General features: G+C 29.9%; 1 protein-coding gene across 6 annotated transcripts in view; it reads left to right on the forward strand.

Moving 5' to 3' along the window:
• IP3K2 (Inositol 1,4,5-triphosphate kinase 2) overlaps positions 1 to 21,166 on the forward strand; it is a 129,897-nt gene that overhangs the window by 89,420 nt on the left and 19,311 nt on the right. For 2 of the 6 annotated variants that reach the window (XM_088187197.1, XM_088187194.1), the window contains exon 2: positions 6,574 to 6,969. The exons of 1 other annotated variant lie outside the window; for it this stretch is intronic. In XM_088187197.1, coding sequence (XP_088043323.1) covers positions 6,688 to 6,969 — 282 coding nt within the window. In that variant the 5' untranslated portion in view covers positions 6,574 to 6,687. Of the gene's footprint in view, positions 1 to 6,496; positions 6,970 to 13,250; positions 14,471 to 21,166 lie in introns of those variants that run through there. 3 more of the 6 variants (XM_088187195.1, XM_088187196.1, XM_088187193.1) reach the window with 3 other exon arrangements.

The raw sequence follows: 21,166 nt of genomic DNA on the forward strand, positions 1-21,166 counted from the left end.
GTTGGCCATCGCTGTCGGACAAGCCTTCACGGCTCACGCACTCCGTGACGTTTGTTAGAGCAGAACAATGTTTACGTTTGATGTGAAATTATTTTATTAACATTGCACAAACACACATAAACAATGATCTCTCTTATCTGATGGCCCGTCCTGTAAACTAGAGCTGATGATCGATCAATCGAATGAAAGTTGATAATAAAAAATACATACATATTCACCCAATTTGATACCAAATTGTTGAATTATGTAAATATACATATAAACCGGTAAATGCTTATAGATATTATATATGTAAGCTTTTAATCATTAATACATAATTATTTTGGTATAAATACTAAGCCCACGAGTGATTAATTTATACATATACATATATATAATTTACATTGTACATCTTTACTCTAATTATATGCATTATTTTTTATAATAATTGAGAATGATATCACTGGAACTTTTTTGATACCACCCGCGAGCTCAATGATCGTTACAAGTATCATTATCATTTTGTGCGCAATTAATGATCGAGCTTGGTTACATATAATGGATATGTACAGCATTAACGTAATTTTATAGACGAACGCTCTTTGCCGAAAATCGTGCTCAGATTATTATGAATATAATTATTTGCAAATTGTAAATTGCAAACGCGTGTTGTTATTATTATATTTTATTATAGACATTTATAATTTTGTGAAGAATGTTTTGGGAACCATTTATTATGCCTATATTTAAAGATATATACCAGCAAGATAAATACATGAAAGACGAATGGGTACGAATACTAGTGTTTTTTAATTTATATCGTGTCTAGGAGATCAGAATTAGTGTTTATTAAATACTTATAATTCTGATTGATCATTAAAAATTAGGTTTTCCTCGATCTTTCTAATCTTACAAATAATTAAGAAAAGAATCATACATAAGCTGTAATAATAGTTTATGATTCATAAAATAGGTGTCAATGATTCGCTTATACATAATCAGCAACTACTAGTTATTGATTGTGTTTTCTCAGTTTTAATTAGGCATTCTGGTTACTCAGTGTTTTTCATTTCTCGAGAAATTTTGATAAATAATGAAATATATAGTATGTGAATACAGTATATTATTGTAGATATCTTTATGAAAAGTACAAGATAACAAACTTCAATATGATTATGATTTGATATAAAGGACCAAAACAGATCGCTGAGTTACAAAGGAAATTCGGGAATAAATTGTCAATAACAGCTGTTACAAATTTACATATTTATATTTAAAACAAGATAAAGATTAAAACTTTTTTGAATAATTGAAAAATCATGATTTAAGTTCGTCGACAGGCATATTTTATGGCGTAACTTTTGCAAATCCCCCATTAATTTTTGCAATCTGCCGAATTCTACGCGGAACGGTTTTTTCTTATCTGGTTATTAATGTAGTTCTTATATTATCAAAACAAAGATTATTTTGGCATTAAAATACTTCCGATCTCTAGTAAAAGCTTTCAGGAAAGCATGCATATTTCCAAGCATCTGGCACTGACTCAACCTTTCTTTTGCATTATAAAAAAATCAGAGGTTTATTTCACAGAATTTTCGTAAAACATTTAAAAATATTCGTATAAATTTAATTTTTACAAAAAAAAAAGCAAAATTAAAATTTTCGAGATTTTTTTTAGAAATGAGAATTTTCGATTTTGCATTTTTAACATTTGAAAATATTCGTATATAATTTATTTTGTAACAAAAAAAGTAAAAAGAAAATTTTGGAGAAATCAGCAAATTTCTTGAGAAATGAAAATTTTCGATTTAGGATTTTTTAATATTTAAAATATTCGTATAAATGAATTTTTTAACAAAACAAAGCAAAGTGAAAATTTTCGAAAAAGTAGCAAATTTCTTGAGAAATGAGAATTTTAGATTTGGCATTATTCTTGAGATATTCTTAGAAAGAAACACTAATTGTATTGACCTGATTCGTTACAAGGGTATGTTTTATACCAGGGGCGGCCAATCCAAATGATCTTGCGGGTCACTTTGGAAATGCATCATAACTCCGCGAGCCACATATAAAATTATATATCCCCATATTAAATTTAGATACACTATAGCATGGTTTCCCAAACTTTTTCAGCGACGGAACACTTGGCAAATCCGAAAACTTTGGCGGAACACTTAGCTTATTTTTTAGGTTGGGTAATTCATAATAGTATAAATAAAAATAAAAAATGTTAAAAAATAAATATCATTTATTTAATAAACATAAAAATTCAAATAAATAAAACTCCTAATGACTGATGATTTTGGGTTCTTAAATTACATTTTTTTTATATCAGGCATAATATTGATCAGTTGTATTCTCAGTTTTTGGATTATTTTCTTCTTCGATGATAGATGTATCAGTAGAAATATTTGGCCTTTCTTTCGTCAAATTTCCTGTTTTCAACCAAAGATCCATGGGTAGTTTTTGAATAATATGTAAATTCTGTAATATTTTTTTTTTGGCAAAATGGAAAAAAATCTGTATTGTAAGCAACCAGACTAAGTTAATGTACAAGAAAATCGATTCATTTTTATGCAAATTTTATTTAAATCATTTATATTTCCAAAAATATACACCCAATCCTGTTTTAACGCAATAAATTACAATAGTTTCAAGCTTTTTTATCAGATTTATGAGCAATTTTTATGTATTAGCAAGACTAACAATTTTTTTAATATACTCCAAATTTTTGTGAAATATCTATTTAGGCTCCGCGGAACACCTATTTTGGACTCGCGGAACACCAGTGTTCCTCGGAACATAGTTTGGGAAACCATGCACTATAGACATTTTTTTGGAGTGAAATATTGAAACATAATGAATTATTATTATAGTGTTTACTATTATTCTTATATGTAAACATAGGTAATATAATAATAATGATACTAAACATACATTGTAAAGAATCTCGCGGGTTGGCTACCCCTGGTTTATACAGTAACTATCTCTTATAAAAAAATGTATTGCAATCTTTTGATTGTCGTACATTATGAAGTTATTTGAAATTTATTGTGTTAAATTAGCTTAAAAAATATTGCTTAGTAGTTTCTATATATATTATTTTTGTTATTTAAGTGTTGTATAGATTATAATACTGTAGTTAGTTTTTTAAAGGATTTTTATTTTATTTTGTTAGTCATTTTTCAAACATTTTTTTCACGGCCAAATAATATAAATAAAAATTCAAGTTCCACTGTCGGGGCTCGAACCCATAACTTCAGAGTTACTACTCTGAGATATTACGGACTACGGTATTCCGTCCTTAAACATACATTTTTCTAAAAATATTTTTATTTATTCTTTAATATGAATATTCTTTTAAAATATTTAATTATTGTTCATTTATTAATCATTAAAATAAATAATTTTAAATAAACGAATGTTCATTAAAACGTGCGGAATTAAATTTCATAAAAAATTACGAAATGAGTCAATTATCCAATAAAAAAATATTAATGATTTTTTTATTTGTATATAGCTATTGCTTTATGCATCTAAATTTACCTTCAAAATTAAAAAAAATGAATATCTATTTTAAAAATTAAAAGTCTGCCATTTTCTGCAAATTCCTTTCCCCTTTTTCTTGCATGATGAGGGCATGATACTGCACACTTGATAATTGCGTTAGAATTTTTTGTTCTCATACTTCGTCGAAAAATGCTACCCTATCAATATTCGTCTTTTCGTTGGGTCCTTTATCTTTCTTTTTCTTCTGGTAATTGTTTTTTTTTATAAATTCTAAAATTGTAAACAGTGAAATTCGAGGCACACCAATACTCTTCGACTTTAGAATTAAACTGAATGCAAACTATATAATATATTATATATATTCAAACATATATTGCACATGTGGAATTCATCGGAATGACTATAAAAAATTGTGTCACTCCCCCCAGAGCTCTTGTGATGTACAAAAAAATAACATGTGTTCTGATTCTTGTTAATAAAAGTAATTAAATGAGGGTAGAAAGCCAATGAAACATAACATCATAAAAACATCATTATACATCTTATACATCGTAAAAAAAATATGTGTTAAATTTGAGACAAAGACCTGCTTTATAATATTCCGATATATACGCTCCTCACACTTAAGAGATAAGTTTTTTCTTGACTGTGAGATATATCCGCTTCTCGCACTTAAGGGACATGCGATGTGAAGCGGATTTATCCGCTCCTCGCACGTAAAGGGTTAAATAATTAATTAATTTTATTAAAAGTCATTATTGATTTTTTAATAATTTTTTTGTGATAAAGTTTTTAATAATATAATTCATAAACGTGAATTAAATTGAATGAATTCTAAACGCATCTTTACTATACGTGTTTTTACCTTTATAGTAGTTATTCATTATTGCTATTTTTATAAAATAAATATAAATGATAATCAACAGTTTTTGGTATTGCAGATCCTTCAATATATGTTTTGATTTTGTCACGACTGTGATAAAAAAAGGTTAGAATAAAAACCGTAAACCTAGAAAAAGAAGTTAGTTTGAGAAAGCGGAGGTTATTTAATAGCTGTGAAATATTGCCAAAGATTAGCACATCCTATATAATTCATCATTGTTATGTATATGTTAAGCTTTGATTTATAAAGGTTGTCTATGTATATGAATTGTCAATTTAATATTCTATCGCCTTAGGCTTATATGGCAATAAAAATAAATTAAAAGGTCACACTTTGGATAAATCCGTGTAAAAAGTTGATCGTTTGACCTCATAAGTTAACATTTGACCGGCTGTCGTAGGTTTTTTCAACTCAATTATTCTCTTAGTGTTGCGAAACGATCCTAGATCGATAAGATAGATCGCGATTTGGTATTCACATTGACATATCCCAACATGGCCAAAACCATAAGGGGAACGATCCGTCAATCGATAATGCGAATAATTGCTATCTGCAGGTTTAGGCTTTGTACTAGTCTTGTTCGACTTAGGAATTTATCTGCCATAAATGATTCGATTCATAATTTGTTAATGTAAGATATAATAAAAATAATTGATGAAAGTGGGAGTTAGAGATTATTATGAGTAAATCTTGTTTATAATGTATATATTTTTTATTTATCTACATCGTGTCTTTCAGTTAAATAGTATTTGGTATATTAAACAAATATTTATTCATAGATAAAAAAATATTCAGCAATGCAGCAGCTGTTGAAATCTGTATTGCCAGTCAACAGCCATTAATCTAATCTACCTTGTCACCTTTTCAAGTGACAATATTCCACTATCCATCAATATACCATCGTTATCTTCGAAATCATCCATACGCAACTCTACCTAACTTAACTAGACTAGCGAGATAAAACCAGCGCCAGGTGATTAATGCCGTATTAGCGTAATTAATTACGAGATATTATCTGACCAACCCGGGATTTATGATCATACTTATATGATAAATACAGTCGAGTAAAAAAAAGTTCAGTGAGTCCGTATAAGGAATTCTTAAATTGACGTCAAAGCTTCACCCGGTCAGGCCTCTTTGATAGCTCAGATGGTCAGATTGAGATGAATGCCCAGGATATCGCGTATACCCAAACCGACGCTAATGCCTTATGCTCCTGTCAATCCGTGATGTACGGCAATCAAATCTGATGTTCACGACATGGGAATTGCATGCCTGGATAGCCCGGGGCGATTGCTTTGTATGGGCTGTTGCCCGTTAAATTAATGCAGACGCATGCTGAAGAATCTGGTATGCGGATAAGGATTTAGCTATAAATCATCTCAAATTAGATTCATCCACATTGGTTAATAATTACATAAACAACTGATCATGCTAGTAATAAAATACAACAATATTTTTGCAACATCAGTAAGATATTATGTAAAATTACAGACTGATTTCAACTGTATCATTTTTCTTTTCTACTAGAAGTCTATCATGTTTTTGTTGTTATGTTATAACATTCTTGCTTCATAAAAATTATCAAAAATTATGCATTTTAGTATATGTACGTTGATTGGTTTTGGGCTGTACATAATAATTATTTCTGTAGTAAAAAATTACTGTTACGTAATTTTATTACAAATTATCTTGTTAGCATACTTTTATTTTTTCTGCAAATTATTTTTTCGGTTTTTTATTACTAATTATTTGAAATAATAATAATAATGGCAATACCGGTAATACCGGTATTGACAATATTACTGTTTTTATATCATGGTAGTACCGGTATTATTGCAATCACTACTTGCAATGTCATACATTCATTTTATTCTCAGCTATATAGCTGTAAATTTGGGATTGTTACACAACTGAAGACGAAACACAGCTGACTCTATTGAGTCGACAGAAAAACATATTTTAATTATTTTTGAGTCAACCTAATATATTATTTTTATGATTGCATTTGACGTTTATTAATTGTAGAAAAGCAATAATAGTTTTTAATTAATACCACTAAAAATTAACACTATGTAATAATTTTGATCTATCGTAATTATAAATTTTAAATTTTAAAAACAGATTCACTTAGACTCCTATTTATTTAGAATCGCAGAATATTCTTCGCAAACCTTACTTTTAAAAATATGATTTGTTAGATCAATCGCGCGCCCCTGGGCGGTCGCCTATTTAATAGGGACGGCCCTGTACTTGTGCTTAGTGATGTGAACCAAACATTGTGCTTCGTTGCGTGGAACGGGAAAAGCTCTAAGATGGCTTCGTCGGAGTATGGGAGCGTGACTCCTTCCTCGCTGCAGCAATTGTCTGCCAGCGGTTCCAAACCGAGGAGTCTCATGGAGAGCATCCTGGTCGCCAAGATGGAGTCACTCAGCAGCGGAAGACCAGCTCCGTTCCTGAGGAACGACTCCATGGACAGCTGCAGCAGTATGGGCTCCATATCGTCACTTTCTAGTGACGTATGCAGATGCGACGATTGCTTGCTGGGCATCGTGGATCTCTATGCTCCTGGACCGGCGGAGAAAGCTAGAAAAAAGGTTCGATTTTGATTCAATTTAAAAGAAATTCTGACTAAGATTAGTTTTTAAATCATCCCTATGTCAGGGTTGGCTTTAATAAATAATTTTAGTTTTGCTCCACTTATAAAGGTAAAAAAATAAAGTAAGCAGGAAATTAAAAAAATATTAAATTAATATATTATATAAACATATATCAGGTTAATATAATATTATAATAATGTATAATATGAAAAAAAGTGAAGTACATGTCTCACTTTTATTGTCAGCAAGTAAGACGCTTGGAAGATATGTATTATAATTTTTTTCTGTATAAATCAGTAATAAATGAGTGTGGATGAATCGTAGTCTTAGAAAAGTATAGTCATTGATGTGATGATGTCTGAGCACCTGGTTTACGTGACACAGTTCTTGTACATTTAGATGCTAGTGGGTTTGCCGAATGGTGAATGGGTTTATTTTTTCCATTTAGACCCAAGAAATTATACGCCTTCCTTTTGGTACGCATATGAATATGAAAGAACCGAACCTGTTAAAATATAGTCTTTGGTGATCTACCATAAATATTTATGTTATATGCTAAGCTTAACTTAACTTAAATAATAAATCTGGCCATCTCTGTCTATTTTAATTGTTTAATTGGTAATTTCTATTTTACTTTGAATTTTTAATATTTTTTTATATTTTAATTCTACACATAAACTTATATTTATATTCTTAGAAGAAAGTATGGTAGTTCAAGTGACTCCTGAAGTTATTTTATTAAACTATTTTTTCTTCAAGGATAATGGCATTTTTTAATTGCTTGTTGTAAAGATTTTAAACATATGTTTTGTAAACTGCAGAGGTGTCTTAAAAAAATTCTAGCATTTTTTTATACAATTTACTTTTAAATTGACATTTCATTAGTTTTTTAAGAAAACTTTGAGGATCAATTAACGTTTTGGAATAGGGAAAGTATTAAATGTATGTATGTACACATGTAGCCCAATAGTTAAGTATTTACTAGTTTGAATGAGCTAATTTTATTTTAAAGGAAAAGGATAATCACATTAAAGACCTTCTAAAAGTTGACCACTTGTGATGACTCATAAATGTCGTCATCCTTTGAGTCTAGCGAGAACCAATTGAACGTCTCGCAAATCCCTGGCATCTGGGATTAGAAAGCGTGTTTTTTGGAACTTCTTTTGATGTATGATTTCACGCTTTCTTATATTTTTCACAAACAATCACAATTTCTATCAATTATGGTTCTAGGACGAAGAATTTTATGTAATTAAAAGTATTTATACTTGCTTGTCCATACTATGTTACTGCGGCATATAGTCTCACAGTTGTCTCGAAGATCGGGCTGAACTCTTGGGATTTGAGTGACTACTGAATTGGACCTATTTGACGTTCGAAAGAAAGCGGTAGCTTTCTTGGCAATAAAGTAGTATTTGTCTGTGTGGCAATAAAGTAGTATTTGTCTGATACTTCAGCATGGCCGTGTTTTGGCTTATATATCATTCGGAATTAGGAGGAAATTCAACGCATGTTTTCCAATCGACTGGCCAATTTGAATGATTCGGGGTGGAAACAGACTATTTATTTTTGCCTTTTTTCTGATTGCTCAATTTATATTTATATTGAAATATTATTTTATCGAATTCAATTTCTTTAGTCGCAGTATTAAATTGAAAAAATAAAGTTTGAATAATCTTCATGTATGTCAAATCTTCTTCAAATATAAACGAATACTTTAAGAATAACTTATACCTCGAATATATTCAGTATTTGAAAATTCATATATTTGGATAACTATAATATTTGTTAAATGTATTTTTAATTACGTTCGGTTTTCCATTTTTCTGGAGTTTTCTATTTACGTTTCGCTAGAACTTTTCCAGCATCATCAGAAGATTGATATTTGATGTTATAAAACAATTTTTTGAAACGCGTGGTATAATAATATTTCTGTGCGATTGTAAAATAGTATGTAGCAAAATCAATCTTCTGATGATGCTGGAAAATAGTTCTGCAAAAAAGTAGAGGGAACACTACAAAGAAAACGCAGAAACAGATAATAAATATAAATATATATGTACATATTTAATTATTTTTGTCTATTCCATAAAACCTATATTTTTTGGTAATAATTTTGTAGTCACGTTATTTTTTTATGGTTCGCCATATAGGAAATTCAATTTTTCTAATTATTTTTATTTTTTAAATAAAATATTAAATTAAAAAAATGTTTTATTTAATAATATTTAAAATCAAATAATATATTTAAATAATTAAAAACTTTTTTTTTTATTAAAAATATTATATTATAATTTTTATTTATGTGAATAATTTTATTGCATTCAAAAATTACAATGAATTGCATATTAATTTAAATTAGTTATATTTTTAGTATAAATATTTATTAGTATTATATATTTATATTATTAATTATTATGATAAATTCATATTTATTTTACAACCATAGCAAAGTTTCAAACCAAATTAAATTCAATTAATATATTCATAAAACGATAGATGTCGTTTATTAGTTGTTATATGCACAGTTGTAAACTGGTATAACTATTTATTTATGATCCATAGCTATGAAATAATGAAACACATATAAATCAACACACTTAACACACGTAAACGCAATCACTTTCATGAATAAAACACGCATTATAATAAATAAACACTTTGAAACAAGTCTTACCCATATAAAAATCGTTCAATCGCTTACTTTTTTCTTTTTACACAAATCATACGAATAGAAAAACAATGCGCCATAAATTATATTTTATACCTTCATATAATAAAAATGGCCATTCGGTGATTGTGTCTATAAAAGGATAAATTAATATTATAAATAAATATGCACTTGCCATGAAGTGGTTGTCCATGAATTCCATGATCTGTAATTATGACGTTGATATCCCTTTTTAATTCGTTATACATTCAACAATGGTCCCTTATCATGGTCAAACTTTTCTGAACCGTTAAGCCAGGAATTTCCAATGATAAAATACATAACCATTTCAACATTACGTCATACTAATTAATTAGTTTATCTTGTCGCCTATTCACCGTGTGACGTCTTTCTTCTTAATATTGTTTATTTAAAGCACTTTCTAATAATAAATTTATTTTTAATTATTGATAAGCGTCATGAGAGTTTGATATTTATTATGCGTTTATGTCTGTTTAATGCTCGATGCTGAAATGATGACAGAACATGTGCCAAATTTGACTTGTTTGAACTTTTTTACATTAAATAAACTATGCAAATCATTCATGGCGGTTGCCATGACTTTTTTGGTCTTGATCTATTTTTATAATTAATGGTTGAAATAAATGGTGGTACAAATCAAGAAAATAATTTATTTTTAATTAGTAATTTAAAATAAATAAAATAGATATATATGTGCACATATGATTTAGTATCTATATACAAATAAATTATACAAAAATGAAACAGTACTTACCTATATATAAAAATATTTATTTATTCTTTGACTAATACCACTTAAAAGTTGGTACATATTCTCAACGGCATTAACCATTGTTTAAATTTAACTATGACCACACTTTCTGTGTCACATTCTGTACGTTTAGAAGTGAAAGCTCATCTGGCAATTGAGAAATTCGTCGTACTGACTAGGTACATTTTATGTAAGTTAAATATTCTTAAATTAATTAATAATATTTTGTATATTAAATCCACATTTTGTAGGATTAGTTTCAGAGAGTCATAGTTCCTATTTAACTATATTAATAAAATAATCAATTAAGTAAAATAAATAAAATAATCAATTTTAATATTTCAATTACAAAGGCTTGCTCAAATATTGTTAAAGTTTGTAAAACATACTTTTTGCAATCTGTCAAAAAATACCAATACAAGTGCCTTATGATAGGATTGCTAAATCTCCAGCTGTTTAAATAATATTTGTTACGCAAAACAATTCTTATTGAAAAAGTAACAGACAATAGGAGTATGTCTGTTTCCGTCCCCAAATCGTCACAGTGGCCAAATGTTGTGAATAGGAACTCACGATACCTTTACGGACATTTGAGAGTTCAGATAGACTGGAGAGCTCAGTAGCCCGATCTTCGGAGAAGATTAAATTCAAACAACATATTGCAAAAACTGCACGATTGCAAAACATTTATTAATTTAAAGTTATTTTTGAGTTGGATAATTTTATATTTGCGTTTATTTTAACATATTGTCTGTTTTTATATGGAAAATATATATTTTTAGTGCAAAACGAGAATCAGGCGTATATTGAAATTTTAATGTCATTATTCTAAAATCATACAAAACTATATTATATACAAAGACTATATTTAATGCATCTGTTTGCTTTTGCTGATTTATAAGAATAGTTATTTTAAAATTTTGTGCCCTATTTTCAGCATAAATATCAGTTTGAAGCCGAAAACAGATAGTATAAAATTTCAATAGCCGATTTGTCAAACTTTGTCACGCCCACCGTGGATATATTAACCCACACAAAGAGTGTGGGTTTATATACGCTTTTTAAGTCCTGCGTTTTAAAGGTAAACTCACGCAAATTTTATTCTACATTAAGAAAATTATTAAGGCATGGTAAAAACTTAAGACATAAACGAAGTTTTACTAATTGATATGTATTTTTATAATTGATAACAAAAATACAAAGTTTTTCGGTAAGACTTCTAAGGGTGTTTTTTAATTTTATAAAAGACATAGCTAGTTAGTTATTAATGTGATCCACGTACAGTTTGGTTTCTCTGTGTCTGAATAATCCAGTCGTCTTCGAAGATTAGGTTGAACTCTGATTTCGGATATTAAGCCGCACTATTTCTCCCGTTTATATCGATGATCGATGTAGCTTCGCTTGGTGAGAGTTTCAATGATTTTATTGTCTCACAAGTCAGGGCGATGAAGTGCTGACGGAAGCGAATTCCGAATTGGCAGTCTACCTGGGGTGGTTTAATGCTCGCTTATTTTCTCCACAAAAATTTGATTAGGTACTGTTTTATTTTTTGAATATTTAGTGTTGCATAACCGTGTGCGTCTAATTTGGCAACCCTTTTTCGGCAAAATTATAGTCACCGAATTGCCTTTGGGACGATACTTATGTCTAGCTCATCTATTATTATGTGTGGGCAGAAGAAAAGCCTATCAACTCGCCGGTGTCTCAAAAAATTAACGGAATTTGTTTTGTGGCGCTTTTAACGCGTAAGATACGACGAGTTATTTCTCATGAATATTGTACCTGCCACATAATTATGGTTAATGTGTTATAAAAACATTTTTATCTTTTATATTTTTATAAAAATATTGTTATTATATTTGCATTAAGTTCATGCAGTAGAACACATGTTAATTATGTATCATAGTTTAATATAGTCATGCTGTAAATTATATACTTGTATTTTATATAAAAATACAATTGAGAGACTACATGAAACTCAGCCTAGCGAATTTTTTTCTTGATTTAAATATATATCTCTACAATTTTTCTGAGAAGTATTTAAAATAGGCAACTATTAAATAGGAACGGCATTTGCCCCTCCCTTGAATTTGGCCAGAAAAGTGCATGTAATTTAATTTAATATTATGAATCTTACTGTAATCAAAATATTTAAAAAAATAAAAAAGCTGAAATGACATTTTCTGATTTTAAACCAGAAATTCTCGGGTTATCTCTAAAAAAAATCTCGAATCTATCCCGAAAATATTTTTTAAAATATGTCATTACACTGAAATCATGTCGGAATACATTTTCACCGGTGGATATATATTTTTGCAAGTGAAATTATAATTTATCTGACAGGTAGTAAAAAGTAATATATAGATTTACATACGTATCATTATTTATTTACATGCGATTTATAAATATTATAATACAGTGAATGTGTATTTTTTAGTAAAGTTATATATTCACTAGTGAAGTCCAAATACATTTTAACCAATAGATATACATATATTTCTATTAGGTGCTAGTCAAATTATATGCTGCTTTAAAATGTCTATAAACATCTAGTTGACAGTTGCGAAACGTCCATTTGTTGTTAAAACCAAAACCTAACCTACATGAATTTGATCTAATGAAAGTTCTAAAACTAATTATAGTTTAAATTTGGGTCTTGGGTCAAGTTAATAATATAAATTAAACCAACTCATCTCTCAGGGGGAAATATGCTAAATAAGAAGTACAGAGAGATTTCGTATATTGGTCTATAGTTTATCTGCACTTTGATATCACACTATGTTTTATAAATAGTATAGCTATTCTTACCGATATTACTACGGTCAAAGTATTTTCAAATCGAATTTTGCCTGATAACTATCTACACGCATCATGTGTATCAGTGTATCATGTTCTTGAACGCAATCCACGGTTGCGAACTTCTGACCCGTACACATCGTAACTTTTTACTTGATATTCCGCCAGTCTGCCACCGCGCGCCAACCAAAAGCCTGACTCCGCGTGTGATCCTAAAATAACCCAGAAAGTTGGTAGTTCTTCGACTGATCCAAAAACCAAACTCGACTATCTAAAGTTTCGAAACGTGACACCTGTTTTCCGCACACATGTCAAACGATAAACAATGCGCGAGAGGCACTTCGGTCTCGGAATATAAAAAAAACATTACACGTACATATATAAATAACTGTTCGATAAGCGCGCGTTCTAATAAATATCATATTATAAACATTGTGAAAATTTAGTATGTTGACTTTTCGGAACAAGGTTGAGTTCGCCGGTTACGTTCAAGCGTTGATCTCTGTTGACTCTTTACACCCAGGGGCATGGGGCGTATTTTAGATAAGTTCTGTGTTGTGCTCCAGAACGATACAAGTGGATCTCGCTCTGCGTCGCAAGCATATTAATCACATTCACTCTCGGATTACTCGAGTAACTACTTTCTATTCACGCAAACGGAAGGTCTTCCAAAAAAGCATCGCAAGAACCGAAAAAAGCACTCAATAATCTACACAATCAAAACCATAGACTTCCTCTCTAGATAAGTCAAATCGCTTACCATGTCAAAATACATTCAGCAAGAAGACGATCATTCAGATTGTTTCTGCTCGAATGAAGAAAAGAAACACCATCACCACAAGCACAAAGATCCGAAAAGAAACCACCATCACGAACACGCACACAAACTCACAAACGAAAAGAAATCTGCCTTGTTTTCTCAAATAACAATTCAAGTGCCCACGCATCCTAGAAACAGTGATACTCAAAAACGGCCTTCTTTGACTCCAGACATCAAGATGGATCCTTCAGATCATTCCAGAAGGCAATCAGAACCCGTCGTGCAATCAAGGAATCACTTTAGAAAGAACATTCAACGCAGAATTCTAAGGAGATCTCCTTCTCCGTCTGCAACTCTGTTGAGTCCAGGATATGAACAATATCAAAAGTCTTTATTGGAAGTACCTTGGTGCGCTGATTACGGCGATGCTTCCAGTGATGATTTGAGCTCAGAATGGGATTCTGACGTGCCAGAACAACCGCCTCCTAGTTTTCCAAAGGTTAGTTACTTAAAAAAAACATAATGTAAACAGTGCTAAGCACACCAGATAGCGAGATGATAAATGCGCAAACCTTGAATGCAAACACTTGTTATTATCGCGCTAGCTAGCAAAAAACTTCTCTTCTTCGGATGTTCAAGTAATTAGTAATTACATAGATATAATCATATACGATAACAAAATGGTAACATGCACGTGTTTATTGTATGCATATTATTCTTATGATGGAATGTACGTCATTCGATATTTTAATTAATAATAATTATATGAAAAATAGTATATATTTAATATTATACATTATTAAGCGTCACACAAATGAGCAATAGTTTTTTTAAAATATAACAAAATAAAACGTAGTAAAACCAAATTAACCACAAAGTGTATTACGAAGTGTTCAAGCGTTGATTGTGGTTAGTGTTGGCGTTGAGAAATGTATAATTCGATTAATGCTAAGTAACGAATTAATTAGGCTTCGCTAGAATGGATATGATCTTCCCATTATAATATATAAATTTTAGATTTAAATAATTCATTGGATCAGTGGATACTAATACACGAAAGACATGTATTTGAATTCAGAATTAAGATCAGATTTATTGATTATTTTTAATTATAATAAATTAGGGTTTCCTAGATTTACATATTCGCACGGATAAGGATCGTAATTATTAATTAAAATAAAATTGAACTAGGTTGTGCATAGTGACATATGTAACAGTAGTTTATCACTAATACTTTGATTTCAGCATGGTGTCTTACAACTTAGTAGTTGTTGATAGTGTTTACTTTGTTGTAACGAATTAAAATAGTTGCAACGGAATATTTATAATTAATAAAATTGTTAATAAATAAAAAAGGCAATTGTTTTTTAGATTATATTTAAATTAATACTATTTTTTAACAAAAGAAAGAATAATAAATTAACAAACATTATTTCAAATTAATAAAAAGGCAATTGTTTTTTAAGATTAAATTAAATTAATACTATTTTTTAACATAAAAAATATAATACATTAACCCTTTAAGTGCTCAAATTAGTCAGTGAAGTTATAATTACGATGTTTATATTCATTCTATGCTGCATCTATATTCACCTTAAAGATTAAATATATTTTCTTACTGTATAATTGACTAATTAGCTGACTTTTTATTGAGTTAAATTTATAAATTCAGCACTTAAAAAATCTATTATTTTTTTATTGAGTGTGAGATTAATCCGAATTTCACATTCAAGAGCTGAACACAGTGATTCGGATTTATCCGAACTAACTAACTTTATTGTAGTTTTCAGATTAATACATTTTTAGAATTTTTAACAAACATACATTTTTTATGTAGTTATTATTTTGAACAAGAAAAATTTATTTAGTATCAAAAACTACAGCTGAATTAGGTATTTTAAAAATTTCTTCAATTGAAAAGGTCTTATTTATTTTTTGACTATCCATACCTATTTTTTATTTATACTTCAATTATTCTATAACTTTTTTAATGATACGTAAAAGTATTTGCGCAGTTTCAAATTAATTAATGCATTTAATTTTATAATTCTTAAATACACTTGTAAAACAGAACATGTTATGTCAATGTCAAAACACATTTATTAATTAGTTTCATACATTTTTTTCTTAATAAAGGACAAATATGGTTCCCATGGAAGATTATAAGCTCTACATCTCAACACATACTTATTATAACAATAAGTAATAACTACATGTGGCATTTGACCTAATGCACAATAGATTATATTACCTATGGTTCAAAACGAATTTCACATGCTTTTAGATGTAATAAATTGTTTTACTTTAAGTGCGAATAAAAATACATATACTAGGAATATACATATAATAAAATTTATAAAGCACTTGAGAATATGTAGATGTGGTAGTAGATTAACCAAAGCTATTCTATTTTTATAACCCATATATTTATAACCCATATATTTTATAACAAACATTTTAAAACGCGCTCTATCGATAAAACTGAATATTCGAATATACGAATACCGAATAAATTTCCCAATTTTTTACTATTTGTTATTTATATATTTATTTAATTATTTGTATGTTTTTGTAAATGAATATCTAAAATTATTAAAAATTACTTTGTGAAACAACGCAGGTAGTCATTTTTTTTATTTTATGCTCCGCTGTATTATCTATATATGTACAATACAACCCAATTGCGTTATTTCTGTTTTGTCAAATTTGTCTGGTTATCTTTATATTGCAATAATAATTAACAGCCGAAAAAATAATAAAAAAAACACTTTATAATTGCGGAAATTACAGAAAGTACTGATATTTCCGAAACAATATTGTGCAGCTGTGGACTTTCTCAATAGTTGACATTGCATTTTTTATTTCCTTAAAATCAATACGATTAACGTTTGATTTTAAGTATGTTTCAAGTAATTTATTATTGAAATATTTTTTTCCATACCGAGTTGTAATTTTGTATGTTCATTTTTAAAATCTTGATAATTTTCATTGCCTCTTTTATAACATTTTTCGTATATTGTCTGAATTTTTAATAGTTTACTATTCGATATACGAATAATTGAGAATAACAAATATTTGAAAACTGATAATAATAATGTTGTATTTTATTAAATCAAATGGTATGTCATTTTATATTATATTATATATGTAGCCATTTATAAACATAAAGAAATCTTTAAATATTTGCTTCATACATTTACCCAAATACATAATTTCACTCGCGACTTCGCGGGTTCAAGAATAGCCATCTTTATTATATAAATTTGTATATATAGTATTTTTAGTGCTTACATCTCATGAAATATTGTAGTCATTTAAAAATAACGAGTCCACCGACTTAAAAAAAGCAACACAATATACCTAAGATATTACCTGAAACATTGATGCTACAGATAATAACACGCTTAAATTCTTAAAAAACCGGGCCCTGGGAAAACAATGATTCCGGGCCTCATGAAAAAATGGCATTTTATATATTTTTAGCATCGTAATATAATTTCTTGAATACGAGTGAACCCTTTCCATGCTACAAATAAATATAAAAATTAGCCACCGTCGCGACATATTTTCTGAAATCATATTTTATGCGAAATATTTTAATTAGGCATTATTATGATAATTTATCGTATGTTTGCTGCTCGGTGTTGCCATATAGCGTTCCCTCTGCGACGGCTGTGATAGTACTACCTAGAAAGTGGGCACTTTTGAAGGCAATGTTCCGCTCGTTTTATTTATTTTGGGTATAAAAAGGGCTGAAGGAACATACCTGAAATACATCAGTACATACATCTCAAACAACTGTAGTTTAGTTCATATTCATTATTTGAGGTCGGTTTTACTTTTTTTATACATATATTCTTACTATGATTTTTTCATAAGTTGGGCTCATGGAATTTGTCCCCTTCCCCCGTCTTTATACACTTTCAGAGGGAACGATGAAGTCGTATTTAGTGTTACTGTTGGTTAGCAAAGGCGCACCTGTCAGTTAGAAGCTTAGATTTGATAACTAGCGTAATTTCCAAGCGTTCAGAGTAGAGATAATCTTTAAGTATGCTAAGTATATTCTCATAAACGCAGAAAAAAACACTGCTGCTGCCACTGACCCTGGCCAAACGAATACATGCATTGTTTATGTTTATGTACACTGTCACGCTATCAAGTCAAAACATTGTAAACAGCGCCCGTCAGCAACGAATCGCATGTAAACTAAGCATAGCCGACGTCATAATAAGAAGAAACCTTCAGAGGAGAATATTCATGAAGCATTGTCGTCGTTCTGGTTTCGATGACGTTCGTTCTCCGAGAGATACGACTTCGTGCGTTCCTTAACCGGTACCCAAAGAATCTACCCACGTGACTCCAAGCATGCGAATTTCACCAAAAAGATTGTGCGACTGATTGATAAATGGTTTGGGCTTACGCAAAACAACCATTGTTGGGCATGTGTGACATCAGTTCTCATTGTTGCTCATTCGAGCTGCGATGCTTATACAAGTGGTATAATAGCAATTTGAAACGAGGATCATCCGCTTCTTGAGCTAATTTATTGATTATTTTTACTAAATTAGGGCAATGGAAGAACAGCAAATACGGATCTTTGTAGCCCAAATACGACTAAGTGGCTGTAACTTTTTATGGAATGAAATATAGAGGATGTTGATCTATGGACATTATTTTTTAATATTTGCTGTTTGATAAATGTTTTAATTATATTTTTAAAATAATCATGATACTATGCGATATACTTATTGGGTCAATGAACTATAGTAGATAACGATTTATCATAATATTACTATGCAATTATTACTGTATTTCTATAACATCGAACAAACCGCATATCGTATTTATTTGTAGTTTATATCATAACTAGCTTATTAAAATATGTGCATGGAAGCATATTCTTCAATGAACTTACTTCTAGTTAATATTTTGCTGAAAATCATAAAAATATCAAAAAATAAAGTCTGCCTTGTGCGCATATGTAGTAGGCTTTTCCCATCTTTTGGTTGTTCATAATCCAAATATTCGTGTATATGTACGTGTCCATGAAATAGATAAGGCCCGCAAAATAATTTCGACGCACTGCTCTACAATATCTGTTTCTACATAATCTGACTCAATAAATAAATTTAATTCGGCAGACCACCCATTGGTTAAGTAGGTTAGTTAGGTTACCGCTCGGGGCTTTAGCTTCAATGGGGTCATTCAATTTTTGTTATACACGTTGTTGTTGTTGTTGTTAAACGCTCATTGTTCTTATGACAAGCAAAAGTGGTTCGGATATCCACCAAAGGTTCTTGAATCCTGCCTCGCCGCATTATCACCAATTGCAAAGCATTAAACGCCTCATAAATCTTCTGCTGATCGCCTGAGTTAATGGGCTCGTTGACTTTTAGCCAGCGACCTCGGTGCGACGTTAACCTTGTTATTTGTCAACTGTTTGATGTATTTGATCAGTTTGACAATGTCCGAGAAGTTCCAGGCATTGGTCAAATGCTAACGCTCGATTCCGTACCCAAAAGCGGATAGAGGTACTCGTTCTATAATTTCTACGCCCGTGACCCTCATTTGCCGATTGCCAAGAACTAAACCAGAGGTCATGAAGTACGATTTGGCGCATGTTAAACTAATTGTGTAGTTAATTAATTGGAGCCATTTTCTCGCAGAGCAATTGAGATCGACAATGGCGGCTCAATTAGTGGCACACTCGGTTTTCAGAGTTAATTCTCTTGTGCGTCACTTGCGAGCTGTCATGGATATGTTTGCTATTAAATTGTTGCTGCTGTCATCCTATTAATTGACAAGGATAATTGCGAATATAAAAGCTCGTTGGCTGCGGGATCAACTGTAGGCAATAACAATTCTGAGATTATATTTCAACGTTTATTAAAACATTAATAATGCTATTGAAACTGTTTGCAACTCTCATCAACAACAGAAATAAAAAAATAAAGATATTCGTTTTAATCGAGTTCTTAATTTTTTAATTCTTGCTTCGTGCGTTCTTCAAGTAGTCAGGTTTTATAAAGGTCAAACCACTTGATTGTTTTGCTTCTTTAATTGATAAAAAAATGTACAGGTATTTATAATGTTTATTTTTCAATTATAATTAATTAAGCATATTATTAGCTAATCATAAAATGCATTTTTAATGAAATCACTTTTTATTTTAATTTAATGATTCAAGATATAATTTCCTTTTAAATATATAATATAACTTTCCCTCACCTCTCGACAACTTTTCTATTTCGATTAGCATAAAATGTTGCAGGCATTTTGATTGAAGCCTAAGAAGTGTTCGAAATAAATGGCAGTCGGAAGGAGCAAGGTCTGGAGAATAAGGTGGATGAAATAAAAGTTCCTTGATTTGATCAATTTCGCTACATTGTCGTGTTTAGGGATTGCAATACCGGTAGTACCGATATCGTTAATACCGGTATCGGAGCAAAAATCAACCTTTTTTTTCAAATCCGTACATTTTATTTGCTAAAAATGATAACTCCGTTGCTTAGAGCAACAAAAACGACGATTCCCATATTGCTTGAAAAATAAAATAATGCTTATTGTAAGGGATCAATTTAAGTTATGTTTTTGGCGTAAGATATCAATGTAATAATTTTCATTAAAATAAATTGACGAATGGTGCTCTTTCCCCCGCCATGTATATTTTTTTTTAGACGTATGTATGTCCAAAAGAAAATAAATCATGGTCAACTTTTGCCCTCTGAAAAAGCAGATGTAACGTCCCTGACTCCTGTATATATCATTGTCTATTTTCTCTGGTCTATTCTTGATATCGTAATTTTCTGTTAAAATTTTTTAAACCATCTTTGACATTTATGAATATCTAATGAATCACCTACCACTTTACAAATGTTTTTAGTTTTTTTAATAAATTCATATAACATGCAATTTTTATATAAATTGTTTACTTAGTAAAACCTCTGCTATCGTTAATCTTGGAGCGCAATTTCTGTTTTGAATATCGAAATATGAAGTCAAGATGTGCACCAATATAGATGTAACTAAAAAGTACTTTTTTTTTCTTTCCCTAATAAGATAAAGGGGAAGGAAAGTGAGGTAAGGAAGGAAGAAATCGATAACCAGGTAAATGGCTTTATGTCACTGTAAAAAGTACTGTCTGTTAAAACCAAAAATAAAAAATACATTCATTTCGGGTTTACCAAATATATGA

This window comes from Plectrocnemia conspersa, unplaced genomic scaffold (genome assembly GCF_051122295.1).
Source record: "Plectrocnemia conspersa isolate PC_06_02 unplaced genomic scaffold, ASM5112229v1 ptg000005l, whole genome shotgun sequence".
NCBI lineage: Eukaryota > Metazoa > Arthropoda > Insecta > Trichoptera > Polycentropodidae > Plectrocnemia > Plectrocnemia conspersa.